Source organism: Dipodomys ordii, unplaced genomic scaffold (genome assembly GCF_000151885.1).
Source record: "Dipodomys ordii isolate 6190 unplaced genomic scaffold, Dord_2.0 Scaffold66, whole genome shotgun sequence".
NCBI classification, from domain to species: Eukaryota; Metazoa; Chordata; class Mammalia; order Rodentia; family Heteromyidae; genus Dipodomys; species Dipodomys ordii.
The window spans coordinates 2,978,845-2,991,996 of record NW_012267282.1 but is presented as its reverse complement, the minus strand read 5'-3'; the positions used below and the strand labels follow the sequence as shown (position 1 = coordinate 2,991,996).

Sequence of the window (13,152 nt, the reverse complement as noted above, 5' to 3'; positions counted from 1 at the left end):
GTGCCCGCGCCGTTGCCCGAAGCCCGTTGCTAAGGGCGCCGTTGCTACGGACGCCCGTCCGGCTCTGGGCTCTGGGCTCCGGCTCGGCTCCCGCCCGCCCGGCCCGGCGCCGCCATGGACGACATGCGGGTGCAGTGGATGCGGGACCGCGTGTTCGCCGCCTTTGGGCTCAGCGACCCCGGCCTCTTCGAGGAGCTGCTGAGCCGCGACGACGGCGAGGTGGAGGACCTGGTCCTGCACTTCCTCAACCGCGGCACGGAGGAGGAGGAGGCCGCCGCGCTCTTCTTCCAGTGCTTGACGCGCATGGAGGAGGTGGAGGTGGAGGTGGAGATCGGTGAGCCGCCCGCAGCCCCGGGACCCGCCCTGCCCTGCCGGGAGGAGTCACCGGGGAAGGGTCCCGGTCACGCCGCCCCCCTCCGGTCAGCGGCAGCACAGAGTGCCCTTCCCACTCCCCCCCAGTGGACAAGGTTCGCAGAGAAACAGGCCCCAGAGGTGGGGTCCCTGCCCAGACCCCTCATAGGGTCTCTCCATGTAGCCCAGGCTGCCTCTACCTCCTGAGTGTTGGGATTATAGGTAACACCACACCTCGTTCTTTAGTTTAAATATAAGTTATTTGCTCACACAACAGAATGTATGTAGCTATTATGGAGAAATGCAAATCCACAAATACACAGAGAGGGGACCACCCAGAAGCAATGCTTTGGGATGGAACCTTCTGGTCATTCACTTGGTTTATACAGGAGTTCATGTCTGACTATCCTATCTCCTTGGCACCTTTGGTCCAAGCTCTGTCATTGTGACCAGTAGAAATTGTGACTACAAAGTACACTAGTGGGTTTTCCACCATGTCAGTAACCTTGAATTATGTGCTTTAAAAAATTATGGAGGCCCTGAAACATGGCTGCACTTTGGGCTTCTGTCACCCTGCTAAGAGTGGATGGTGATTTCCTGCTGTACCTCTGGCCCATGTGTAGACCAGCAGCCACCATCCAGCTGCGGTACCCGGTATTGGGCCCAAAATGACCCCGGGTGAAGGGTTATGGAGGGACCTTCTCCCCTTTTCCCCACAACAGCCTCAGACAATCACTCTTCCCAGTCTTATTAGGCCTAAGCTCACAAACAGCTCCAAACAGGTTTTTTGGACCCTTTGGGGCATTCTCTGGGCTGTCCCAATGACCTGGATGGGGCCCCCGTGGAACATTTGTGCTTTCTGCAACATGCACCCATCTCCTATGGGCTGTATCCCAGGCCTATGGCCTTCCCCAAGTGTTTCATGTCACGAAAAATTATACTTTGCATTTTCTTTCTGTTTATATGGCCACAAAGACAGTGACATATTTGTCCCATTGGAAGAGGAGGCTGTGGAAGAAGAAACTGAGTCTCAAAAAACAGAGGCCATGGATAAAACTGCAGGTGTGGCATAGGGAGGGGGAGCCCCGTGGGGAAGGGGTGGGCAGACTGGGAAAGGCTGCCTGGGTCTCTTATGTGGGGTATTCATAAATACGTTATGAGTCTCCCAGGGCAGAATAGCAGGAAACATCCTTTCCCAAGATTAGAATCAAGTTGTGGCAGGGCCGTGCTCTGAGCAGGCTCCTCCCCTGCCTGCCGCAGCCTCTGGGGCAGCCAGAGTCCTCAGCACTCCTTGGCTTGTGGCCACCTCCTTCTTGCCTTGGCCTGGTGGTCACATGGCCTCCAGCTCTTTGTCTCCCACGGGCACCGGGCTTTGGGTTCTGAATGACCCTAGTCTGTCATAACCCCATCTTGGCTCATTATACCAGCAAGACCCCCTTTTAAGTAAGACCATGCCCTGTAGAAGGAGTGTTGGGGCACACAGTTCACAGTTCACTGGCCCAGGACAAAAAAACACCCCCATGGCAAGGCCTTGGTCAGTTCCATGAACACTGGCCATACTCTGTCTTGGAGTGTAGAGTCTCCTTGTGCAAATCACAGTGGCCTCCTCTTCTAGAACCTTCCTGAGGCCCAATAATGGGTGAGCTGGGCATGTCTCAGCTAGGGAAAGCAGGGTGAGTACTTGACCCAGCCTCCTGACGCCTTGGCCCCTGGTGGGCGAGGACAGGCATCTCCTGCAGTGGCAGTGGGACTTCAGTCTCATGCTTTCACAAAGTTTTCCACAGTGGCAGCTCTTATAATAATTATCTAAAGTAGATCTGTGTGTCTGTACTGGGCCTTGAACATAGAGCCTGGGCTCTGTTCCTGAGCTTTTGTGCTCAAGGCTAGTGCTCTACCACTGGAACCATAGCTTCATTTTCAGCTTTTTAGTGCATAATTGTAGTTAAGAGTCTTACAGCCTTTCCTGCTGGGGCTGGCTTCAAACTACAATCCTCAGATCTCAGCCTCCTGAGTAGCTAAGATTATGGGCATGCCACTGGTACCTGCTGAGAGCAGCATTTTGAAAGACTACTTTTCTTTCATCTTGTCTGATGCATTTTAAATCTCAGAGGTAAGGATGGCCTGTCAGCTGTGATTCCTGTCTCACAGCACATGTGGTCCCCATGATTGGAACACGCACATGTGCACAGATACTTGCTGATCTCTGATGGCTGACCTCCCCCCCAGGGCCAGGCAGAGCCCCTCAGCCGCAAAAAAGTCTGCCAGTTGCACATATGTCTCCTTCAGCTGTCATCCAAGCCTATGAAATCCTCTGGTGCCATGCAGGACTGGGAATCCCACGATTCCATCTTATGCACTGTGTCCTATTTTGTAGCTAAGAATATTCTGCGGGGAACTTCCATGACCCCATCACTTATCGGCGAGGGCAGCGATGACCTGAACAGAGACTTGCCAGAAAGTGCTCCTGCCAAGGTATGCCCAGTGCTGGGCCAAGTGCCCTCACCTAAGACGGGGTCCCTGGCCTAGCACTGGGAGGGGGAGTGCAGGCAGGACCCCTGTGTGGGATTCCTGCGACCTCCCTGACATCCAGCAATGGGCCAGGGGACTGGGAAGCAAAGCAGCTGTCAGTCATGTCATGTTTGTTACTGAGAGGACGTGAATTCAAATTCAGGAAATCAAAGCCATCCAAGGTACAATCCAGGTGAGACCAGGCCTCTGCTCCCAGGTGGCCTGAGATGGCACTAACCCTGCTGGCATTGGAAGGGCAGCACCAGTGTGTGCCAGCAGGGACGCCCACCTGAGCAATCCTGTCTGGGGTCCCTCCCATAAGCACAGAGCATCCGTGTGGCTGGCCTTGCTCACTCAGCCCCACCCCAGAGGTCAACACGGTGGCATTCATGAACACCATGGGGTTAGCATGATGATCTGGTACAGCCCACAGCCCGCGTGCACAAAGACACCATGTCAGACAGGGCATCCTGCCAGCTCAGAGGTCACTACCCAGGGATGCTCAGGGGCTGGGTCTTTCTTTACAATGTGCAGCATTTGGAAGTGGTGCTGTAGCTCAAGTGGTAGAGCGCTCGCCTTGAGCTGAAGAGCTGAGGGACAGCGCCCAGGCCCAGAGTTCAAGCCCCATGACCAACAAAAAAAAACAACAACAATGTGCAGCATTTACAGGGTCAGGCACCATGGTTCATGCTTGTAATCTCAGCTACCTGGGAAATGGAGATTAACAGGATCTGAGTTTGAGGCAGTCTGGGCAAAAAGTTATCCATCTCAATCACCAAGCTGGACATGGTGGTACCTGTCTGTAGTCTTAGCTTTGTGGGAGGCAAGGATGAAAAGATCATGGTCTATGTAAGGCTATTCCTGAGTAAAAATGCAAGCCCCTATCTGAAAAATAATTGAAGCAAAAAGGGGCTGGTGTGTGGCTCAAGCGGTAAAGCACCTGTCTAGCAAGTGCGATATCCTGAGTTCCAGCACCAGTACTGAAAGTGGCTCAGTACAGACAGTGGCTCACTGTCTGTAATCCTAGCTGCTCAAGAGGCTGAGATCTAAGAATCACTGTTCAAAGCCAGCCTGGGCAGGAAAGCCCATGAGACTCTTCTCTCATTTAACCACCAAGAAGCCAGAAGTGGAAGCATGGCTCACATGGTTGAGCAAAATAGCCAAGTGACAGTGTGAGGTCTCTTTCTCTCCCTCTCTCCCTCCTTCTTCCCTCTCCTTCTTCCTCTCCCTCTCCCTTTCCCTCTCACTCTCCCTTTCTCTCTCCCTTTCTCTGTCTCTCTCTGTCTTTTTCTTCTCTCTGTTCTATCTCTGTCTCTGTCTCTCTCTCACTTTCCTCTCTGTTCTGTCTCTGTTCTGTCTCTGTCTCTGTCTCTCTCTCTCACACACACAATATGGGAATTGTGGCTAACTCAGGCCTAAGGGGGGTGCTAAGGGCTAGGATGTATGTGGCTGGCCGGCTGGGCTTTGAGACACTCACCTGAAAACAAAGTTCAGACCTGGTCTGCTGCGAGAGGCACATGCCTGGCCAGGCTCCCCTGACTCGGGTGAGTGGCTGTGCCAACAGCCGATTGGCACAAGGGTCCAGCAGTGTGCAGGTGAGGGGCCCGGCGTTCGCTGGCAGGCTGCCTCCCACTGGCCCCCATTGTGCCCGTGGCCACATTGCACTGTGGAAAGGGCCTGGCGGGGACCACAGAGCTAAGGGCTCCGGAAGCACAGTGGGGCTGAGTGGGCTTGCACGCGTGACCGTGTCCCTGTCCATTCAGCGGATAGAGAAGCGCATGGTGGAGAAGCCTTACCTCCGGGTGTTGTGCCCTCCAGTCCCCGAGGAGTGCCTGGACTACAACCTGGTGTTTTTTCTCAGAAACACAACAGGTAGATCTTTTTGGTGTGTGTGTGGGGGGGAACATGCGTGCCTGTACACATGTGTATGTGTGTGTGCATTTGTGAGTGCACACGTGTATCTTTTTCTCTTTTTACACTTTTTTTTTTGCCAGTCCTAGGGCTTGAACTCTGGGCCTGAGCACTGTCCCTAAGCTTCTTTTTGCTCGAGGCTAGCACTCTTACCATTTGAGCTACAGCGCCACTTCCAGCTTTTTCTTTTCATGTGGTACTGAGGAATCAAACCTAGGGCTTCATGCATGTGAGGCAAGTACTCTACCACTGAGCCACATTCCTAGCCCACCTTTTTACACTTTTTTTTTTTTGTTCTGTTGTGAGGCTTGAATTCTGGGCCTAGATGCTGTCCCTGTGCTCTTCAGCTCAAGGCAAGCTCTCTACCACTTGAGCTACAGTGCCACTTCCAGTTTTCTAGTGGTTTATTGGAGATGAGTCTCAGGGACTTTCCTGCCTGGGCTGGCTTTGAACCATGATCCTCAGACCTCAGTCTCCTGAGTAGCTAGGATTACAGGCGTGAGCCACCGGCACCTGGCTTTTACTTTTTTTTTTGGTCCGGTCGTGGGGCCTGAACTCTGGGCCTGGGCACTGTCCCTCAGCTCTTCAGCTCAAGGCTGGCGCTCTACCACTTGAGCCACAGCGCCACTTCTGGCTTTTTTTCTTTTTGCTTATGTGGTGCTGAGGAATCGAACCCAGGGCCTCATGCATGCAAGGCAAGCGCTCTACCACTGAGCCACCTTCCCAGCCCCTCACTAGCTTGGTTTTCTAAGGTTGGGCTTTGCTGACTTTCTCTCCTGGTTGGCTTTCAACCACCATCCTTCTACCTCTGTCTCCTGAGTGGAGTAGCTGGGAGCACGGATGTGACCCACTGTGACCTGCTTGTTGGATGAGATGGAGGATCTCACTAACTTCTCTGAGCTAACTTCAAACCACAATCCTGAGCTCTGCTTTTGGGGTAGCTGGGATTATAGGTGGAAGACACTGTGCCTGTAAGACATTGTGGCCAATGGGGCCCCACGCCCCACGGTGTGTGTCAGAGGGGAGGCCCCCCCACACCCCACGGTGTGTGTCAGAGGGGAGCCCCCCCCGTCTCACACCCCACGGTGTGTGTCAGAGGGGAGCCCCCCCCGTCTCACACCCCACGGTGTGTGTCAGAGGGGAGCCCCCCCCACAGTCTCACTACCTTCCAGAATGTTCTAGTTCCATCATATTGGGGATTTAAGGTTCAGCCTCTTTTTGGGGGACACAAGCACAGCAGTGAAGACAGCCTACTCTGTTTCTGCTTCTTGGGGTGTTCAGCTATGCTTGCTTCAACAGGAAGAGCCAATGTGGCTGGGTCTCGAAAACTCAGAGATTAGCCCAGACCCACACGTGTGTGCGTATCCTAAGTGGGAGTCTCGCGCTGGCGGTGAGCAGAGAGGGAGGAGGAAGGCTGGACCTAGAGCCTGCTGGCCCCCGCCGCTCACCCATGGGCCACTCATGTCTGTGCAGAGACAGTCAACGAGCCGAGCGACATGAAGGAGGCTGTGGAGGTTCTGCCCGAGGCGCTGGAGTTCGGGCTCCTCAGCGGTCACGTGCTACGCTCCCTGAAGGACACTGTGTGTCAGGTGGGTGCTGGGGTGGAAAAAGGCCACCAGGAAGGACTGTGCTCTGGAGCATGCAAGAGGAAAGCGTGAGGCTCATGCACATGTGTACACAGATGCACACCACACACAGGTGCACACAACACAGGCTCACACACACCTACACACACACACACAAGATGACTGATCAGGCAGTGACCTGAGAGGAGCAACAGAAACCATGGTAAAGTGGGCTCTGTGTGTGTGTGTGTGTGTGTGTGTCTGCACACACACATGTGTGTGCGCACAAATACACATACAGGTGCCCAGGAGGGGGGTATGCATGACTTACTGAGGGCTGATGTCTGAGCTTTCTTGAACAATCAGACTTTTTTTGTGTGTGAGCCCATCCTGGGAACTTGAACTCAGTCCCTGAGGTTTTTTGTTTGTTTTTGTCGGTCGTGGGGCTTGAACTCTGGGCCTGGGCGCTGTCCCTCAGCTCTTCAGCTCAAGGCTAGCCTTCTACCACTATGAACTACAGCGCCACTTCCAGTTTTCTGGTGGTTTATTGGAGATAAGAGTTTCACGGACTTTCCTACCCGGGCTGGCTTTGAACCTCGATCCTCAGCTCTCGGCCTCCTGAATAGCTAGGATTATAGGTGTGAGCCACTGGCGCCCAGCTCCCTGAGGGTTTTTTTTTGGGGGGGGTCTGGTCGTGGGGCCTGAACTCTGGGCCTGGGCGCTGTCTCTCAGCTCTTCAGCTCAAGGCTAGCGCTCTACCACTTGAGCCACAGCGCCACTTCCGGCTTTTTGCTTTTTTCTTCTGTGGTGCTGAGGAATCGAACCCAGGGCCTCGGGCATGCAAGGCAAGCGCTCTACCACTGAGCCACCTTCCCAGCCCCTCCCTGAGGCTTTTTAAGCTAGGGCTGGCGCTCTACTACTTGAGTTTCACAGATCCACTTCCAGCTTTTTGGTAGTTAACTGGACATAAGGGTCTCACGAGCTTTCCTGCCCAGGCTGGCTTTGAGTGGAGATCCGCAGTCCTCAGCCTCCTGAGTCACCAGGATTTATGGGTGTGAGCCATGGGCGCCCAGCCTCCCTTGGGTTGTTTTCATCCTAGGTGTAATTCTCTCTTTAGAGTTGTATGCTTGAACGCTTTGCTTTCTCTGAGTATTTGTTTCTTTTCTTTGCAGTGCTGGTTGTGAATTCCAGGGCCTTCCCCCTGCAGGCGGGCACTCTACTACTGTGCTCCTCCCCTAGCCCTTGGAGTTTTCAGACAGGGTCTCACTCTAGCTCAGACTGGCCTGATACTCTCCATTCTCCCACCTCAGCCTCCTGAACAACTGGGATTCCAGGGATGCACCATCACTCCCGACACCATCACTTTGCATGCCTGTCCAAGAGCATTGAAAGCCGAGGCATCTAAGTGCGTGAGTGCAGGGCAACACCATGTGACTTGTCTGATACTCCTGGCCTTTCAGGTGTTCCTGCCAGCACTGTCCTTTAACCAGCACAAGGGGGAGATGTCGGCCCACCTGACGGGGTCGTCCACCGAAATCCCTGAGTTGTCGGAGCAGGAGGCAGACCTGCCCAGCCTGCGGGGGGACACCATGGAGTACCACAGTGCACAGCTGATACGGGATGAGTTTCTGATGAACATCCAGAAGTTTGCCAGCAACATTCAAAGGACCCTGCAGCAGCTTGAAGGTCCGTTTCCCCTCTCGCCTTCATGAGGAATGCTTAGCCAGGAGCCAGTGTCTCTGGCTTGTAATCCTCATGACTCAGGAGGCTAAGATTTGAGGTCAGCTTAAGAATCCATTGGCCCAAACCCAGAGTTCAAGCCCCACAACCAAAACCACCCTCCCCCCCAATAATCCTAGCTACTCAGGAGGCTGAGATCTGAGGATCGCAGTTCAAAGCCAGCCTGGGCAGGAAAGTCTATGAGACTCTTATCTCTAGAAAACCGGAAGTGGCACTGTGGCTCAAATGGTGGGGCGCTAGCTTTGAACTGACGAGCTGAGGGACAGCGCCCAAGCCCAGAGTTCAAGCTCATGACCAAAAAAAAGAAAAAGAAAAAGAAGAAAAAAAGAATCCATTGGCAAAATTATGAGCAAAAAGCAAGGCTGGAGGTGTGGCAAAAATTGGTAGACCACCGGGGGAGCAAGTGCAAGGTCCTGATTTCAAATCAGTACTGCAACACAAAACAGAATCCTGAAGGGTGTGTGGATGTGCATGTGTGTGCACACATGCATGCCAGTCCTGGGACTTGGGCTCAGGTCTCGTGTGCTGCTCAGGGCTTGTGCTCTACCACCTGAGCCACAGCTCCATTTCTGTTTTTTTAGTGATTTATTAGAGATAGTCTCACAGACTCTATTCTGGGCTGGCTTCAAACCATGATCCTCAGATCTCAGCCTCCTCAGTAGCTAGGATTACAGGTGTGAGCCATTGGTGCCTGGCTTAATTATGTTTTTTTTGGGGGGTGGGGTGGGGTGGGGGGTTGAATCCAGAGCCTTGGGCATGGTAGGCAAGTGCTCTATTACTGAACTACATCCCAAGTGAAAAAGCCAAAACAACTCTTTTGTAATAGGGGTCTCATAGTATTGCTTAAACTTGGCCTCAAACTTTGATCCTCTTGTCCCAGCCTCCTGGGGAGCTGGGGTTAGATGCATACACCACAGTGTCTGACTGAAAGAGCAGCGTGAGGTGACGGACCTTGCTGCACTGAGACATGGCGAGAAGAGCTGGCTGGTTAGCTTGGACGTTGCTCTCACCAGTGGCTGAGCCGCGTGTTCTCTCCACCAGGTGAGATCAAGTTAGAAATGCCAACCATCAGCCTGGAGGGGGACGTGTCAGAGCTGGCAGCTGACTCCAACACGGTGGAGGCCTTGGAGCAGTGTGTGATGAACTGGCTGAGTCAGATCTCCACTGCCCTGGAGGGCCAGCTCAAGAAGACCCCCCAGGTAACTTGTTCCTGGATTTGGGTCACTCTCATGGCGTGAGAAAGACCTGGGGGTCCGGGAGTTGCCTGGACCCTGCCTTAGAGCGGTCACATGCAGTCAGCACCCCCCCCCCCACACACACACCGCTCCCGGGCATTTGACCTTCTGAGCTAGCCCGTGATCGCTAAAGACACTTGTGTGTATCCACCAGGACACTTGGGCTGTCAGATCATGAAGCCCAAGTCAACTGGCTTACATAACAGAGAGGCCCTTTGGCTCATAGAATTGAGAAGTCCAGAGGGAAGGAGAGCTTCAGGTACAGCTCGATCAGGACTCCAGCGGCGGGGGGGGAGGGGGGTGTCTCTGTGTGACTTTCTGGGTTGTGGTCTCCTCTCCGGGTATGAGGCTCCTCCTCAGGCTAGTTTCCTTAATAGGAACATCTTGAGGACCCCCACATTTCCACAGGAAAGTGTCTTGGCATTTCCCACCAGAGTCCAAAGGTCACCCTAAGAGGGTCTTCCCAGGTGGGGCACCTACCCCTGAAGGCCAGTGTCAGGATCTGGCGTGAATCTGTCAGGAAGGCAGAATGAGCTGCAAGAAGCCTCAGTGTCCCCCGCATTGCATCTGTCTCAGGGCAATGGCCCCTTGGCCGAAATTGAATTCTGGCGGGAGCGGAACGCCACGCTGAGTGCACTCCATGAGCAAACCAAGCTGCCAGTGGTGAGGAAAGTCCTGGACGTGCTGAAAGGGGCAGACTCCATGCTGCTGTCCAACGTGCAGCCCATGCTCACCGAGCTCTTCAAGTTCCACATGGAGGCCTCGGACAACGTGCGCTTCCTGTCCACCGTGGAGCGCCACTTCAAGGTGGCGTGTGGGCCATGCAGCGGGGCGGAGCTTTTCAGTTCCATGTGGGCACGTGTCCACACGTGTATGCATGTGCATGTGTGTTGGTACACGTCTGCACACGTGCATACACATGTGGTGATGGGTATGGATGTCATGGCTTCATGCTTGCTAGGCAGCACTCTTCCGCTGTGCCACACAGCCCCACGTTCATTCCATCTTTCTGTGTGTGCGCCAGTGCTGGGGCTTGAATTCAGGGCCTGGGCGCTGTCCCTGAGGGTTTTTTTTGCTAAAGTCTGGTACTCTGCTGCTTGAACCACAGTGCCACTTCTGGCCTTTTGCTGATTAATTGGAAATAAGTCTCATGAACTCTTCTGCCTGAGCTGGCTTTGAACTGTGATCCTCAGATCTCAGCCTTCTGAGCAGCTGGGACTACAGGCATGAGCCACTGGTGCCCACTGCCTTTATCTGTTTTTCCAAGTAGGCTCTGTTAGCCTTATTTGCAACCACTTTTGCTTATGAAACCCTTCCTTCTATGAGGAGTGGTTTAAATCCCGGACATTGAAACCCTGGCCTGGGGAACGTGTGGGCTGTGGGAGTGGCTGGGCCCCGAGCTGAGGCTGCTCTTCCGCCTCTTCTCTGGCAGAACATCACCCACGGGTCCAATTTCAGTGTGGTGCTGGACACCATCCCGTCCATGGTGAGTGCCCTGCGCATGGTGTGGATCATCTCGCGACACTACAACAAGGACGAGAGGATGATCCCGCTCATGGAGCGCATCGCCTGGGAGCTGGCCGAGCGCGTCTGCAGAGTGGTCAACCTGCGCACGCTCTTCAAGTGAGTAGCGGTGGGCGGCCAGCTTCCCCATGACAGCTCCGCCCACCCCTGCCCATCCAGAGAGGCCACATAAGTGTGCTGCATCATCTGGTCAACTGAAGCATTTACGTCCTCATCTCTCCAAGAAAGCTTTGAGCAGCCCCTTCGCTCCCCAATCCCCCCAAGCCCTCCAGCTCTAGGAATCATGCGACACATGGCCTCACGTGGCCCTTTGTGACTGGCTTTTCACTTGACATCCTATTTCTGCAAGGTTCCTTCACGTAGCCATACCAGTCCTTTTTTATGGCTGAGTAGTATTCCAAGGCTCCCATGCATATACATGTCTATATACTTGTGTTTCATTTGTACAATGGCATATACATTCCACTTGTTAATATTACATTTTAATGGGACTGTCTTTCCTAGTTAGACTTGGGATGCTGAGGCCGAGGGTTGGGGTGCTCAGTCCTGGGCCCCAGCCTCCCTCAGATGGAGCAGCCCTGAGGAAGTTGAGGGGGTAAAGATCTTTCTTTTCTTCTTTTTCCTTCCATGCTGGACATGGCACCCAGGGCCACAGCCACATGATTTCCCATTTCTTACAGCGAAATCTACCTGGGAACTGCGGTCTTGGTTGTGTGGTCTCTGCCCCTCTCCCCCACTCCCCCAGGCTCACAGCAGGACTCCCTTGCAGAGGACCATTTCCCAGTGAGGCCATGGAGCCAGGGACATCTGGGGTTCGAATGATCCCTGCCCTGCTGCCCAGGCATGCAGGGCCCAGAGGCGGGAGCTCTGCCTGGCACTCAGGCCCGGCCCTCCACTTGGCAGGGAGAACCGGGCGAGCGCACAGCAGAAGACCCTGGATGCCAAAAAGACCCTCACCCTGTGGAAGAAGTCCTACTTCGATATCCGGGCCAAGATTGAGGCCTCGGGCCGGGAGGCGCGCTGGGAGTTCGACCGCAAGCGGCTGTTCGAGAGGACAGACTACATGGCTTCGATCTGCCAGGACCTTTATGACATTCTGCAGGTGGGAGGGGAATGGAGAAGTGGAGGAGAGGAGTGGTGCGGCCCAGTGTGCAGGCCTTGTGAGCTCCGCTGGGGTGTCTAGACCTTACCCAGCAAGCTGTGGCCAGAGCCAGAGGTGGGAGAGGCCTGTGTGGCTGACCCCTGCAGCTGCCCACCTCCACTTCCTGCTCACCACAGCGTCCCCTCTGTTGTCCCCTCCAATCGCCCAGGTTTTAGAGGAATTTTACAACATATTTGGTCCAGAACTAAAGGCCGTGACGGGGGACCCTAAACGCATAGATGATGTCCTGGGCAGAGTGGACAGCCTGGTGACCCCCATGGAAAACCTGACCTTTGACCCCTTCAGCATCAGGTCTTCCCAGTACTGGAAATATGTGATGGAGGAGTTCAAGATTGAAGTTCTGGTGAGTAACCTAAGAAACGGGGGTGGGTGGTGGTAGCATGTGTCTTCCTTGGGCTGGGTGATGTTGGCAGGTTCTGTTTGCTTTTCAGTTACCCCTCATGATTTGTTTAACAAAACAAAACCAAAATGAACATTTCTCTGTATTCTTTGTCCCTATGTTGTCCCCCAGTGGAACAAGTTTTCATTGTGCCAGACATAGTAGTATTTCTCATGGCTTGCTTCATAGTCTGGAACTCTGCTTCCTTTATAAATCCAGTATAAACTTACAAAGTAGCAGCTGACTTCTGCCTGCTGTGTGTGTGTGCGTGCATGTGCGTTTGTGCACTGGTGTGTGCTAGTGTGCATGTGTGTGTACACTCTCTGGTCTCCTATAACTCAGCTCTATTCCTTCCTGTTGATGCATTTGTTTAGCTAAAACATTTTTTTTTGTCACTCATGGGGCTTGAACTCTGAGCCTGAGTGCTGTCCTTGAGCTCTTCAGCTCAAGGCGAGTGCTCGCTCTACCACTTGAACCACAGTGGTTTATTGGAGATAAGTTTTCGGAGTGATTTATTGGAGATAAGTCTCATGGACATTCCTGACTGGGCTGGCTTTGAACCTCGATCCTCAGATCTCAGCCTCATGAATAGTTAGGATTATAGGAGTAAGCCACCGGTGCCCAGCCTAAATGGTTTCTTGGGATGTTGAGATCTATCTATCTATCTATCTATCTATCTATCTATGTATCTATCTATCTATCTATCTATCTATCTATCTATCTATCTATCTATCTATGTATCTATCTATCTATCTATCTATCTATCTATCTATCTAT

General features: G+C 53.5%; 1 protein-coding gene across 1 annotated transcript in view; it reads left to right on the top strand.

Annotated features, from left to right (window-relative positions):
* Positions 1–114: 114 nt before the first annotated feature.
* Positions 115–13,152, top strand: part of Dnah10 (dynein, axonemal, heavy chain 10) — a 75,237-nt gene continuing 62,199 nt past the window's right edge. The window contains exons 1-10 of the mRNA XM_013023048.1: positions 115–334; positions 2,726–2,823; positions 4,623–4,731; positions 6,244–6,359; positions 7,796–8,021; positions 9,117–9,274; positions 9,887–10,117; positions 10,743–10,933; positions 11,738–11,936; positions 12,145–12,339. Of these exons, the coding sequence (XP_012878502.1) occupies positions 115–334; positions 2,726–2,823; positions 4,623–4,731; positions 6,244–6,359; positions 7,796–8,021; positions 9,117–9,274; positions 9,887–10,117; positions 10,743–10,933; positions 11,738–11,936; positions 12,145–12,339 (1,743 nt within the window). The remainder of the gene's footprint in view (positions 335–2,725; positions 2,824–4,622; positions 4,732–6,243; positions 6,360–7,795; positions 8,022–9,116; positions 9,275–9,886; positions 10,118–10,742; positions 10,934–11,737; positions 11,937–12,144; positions 12,340–13,152) is intronic.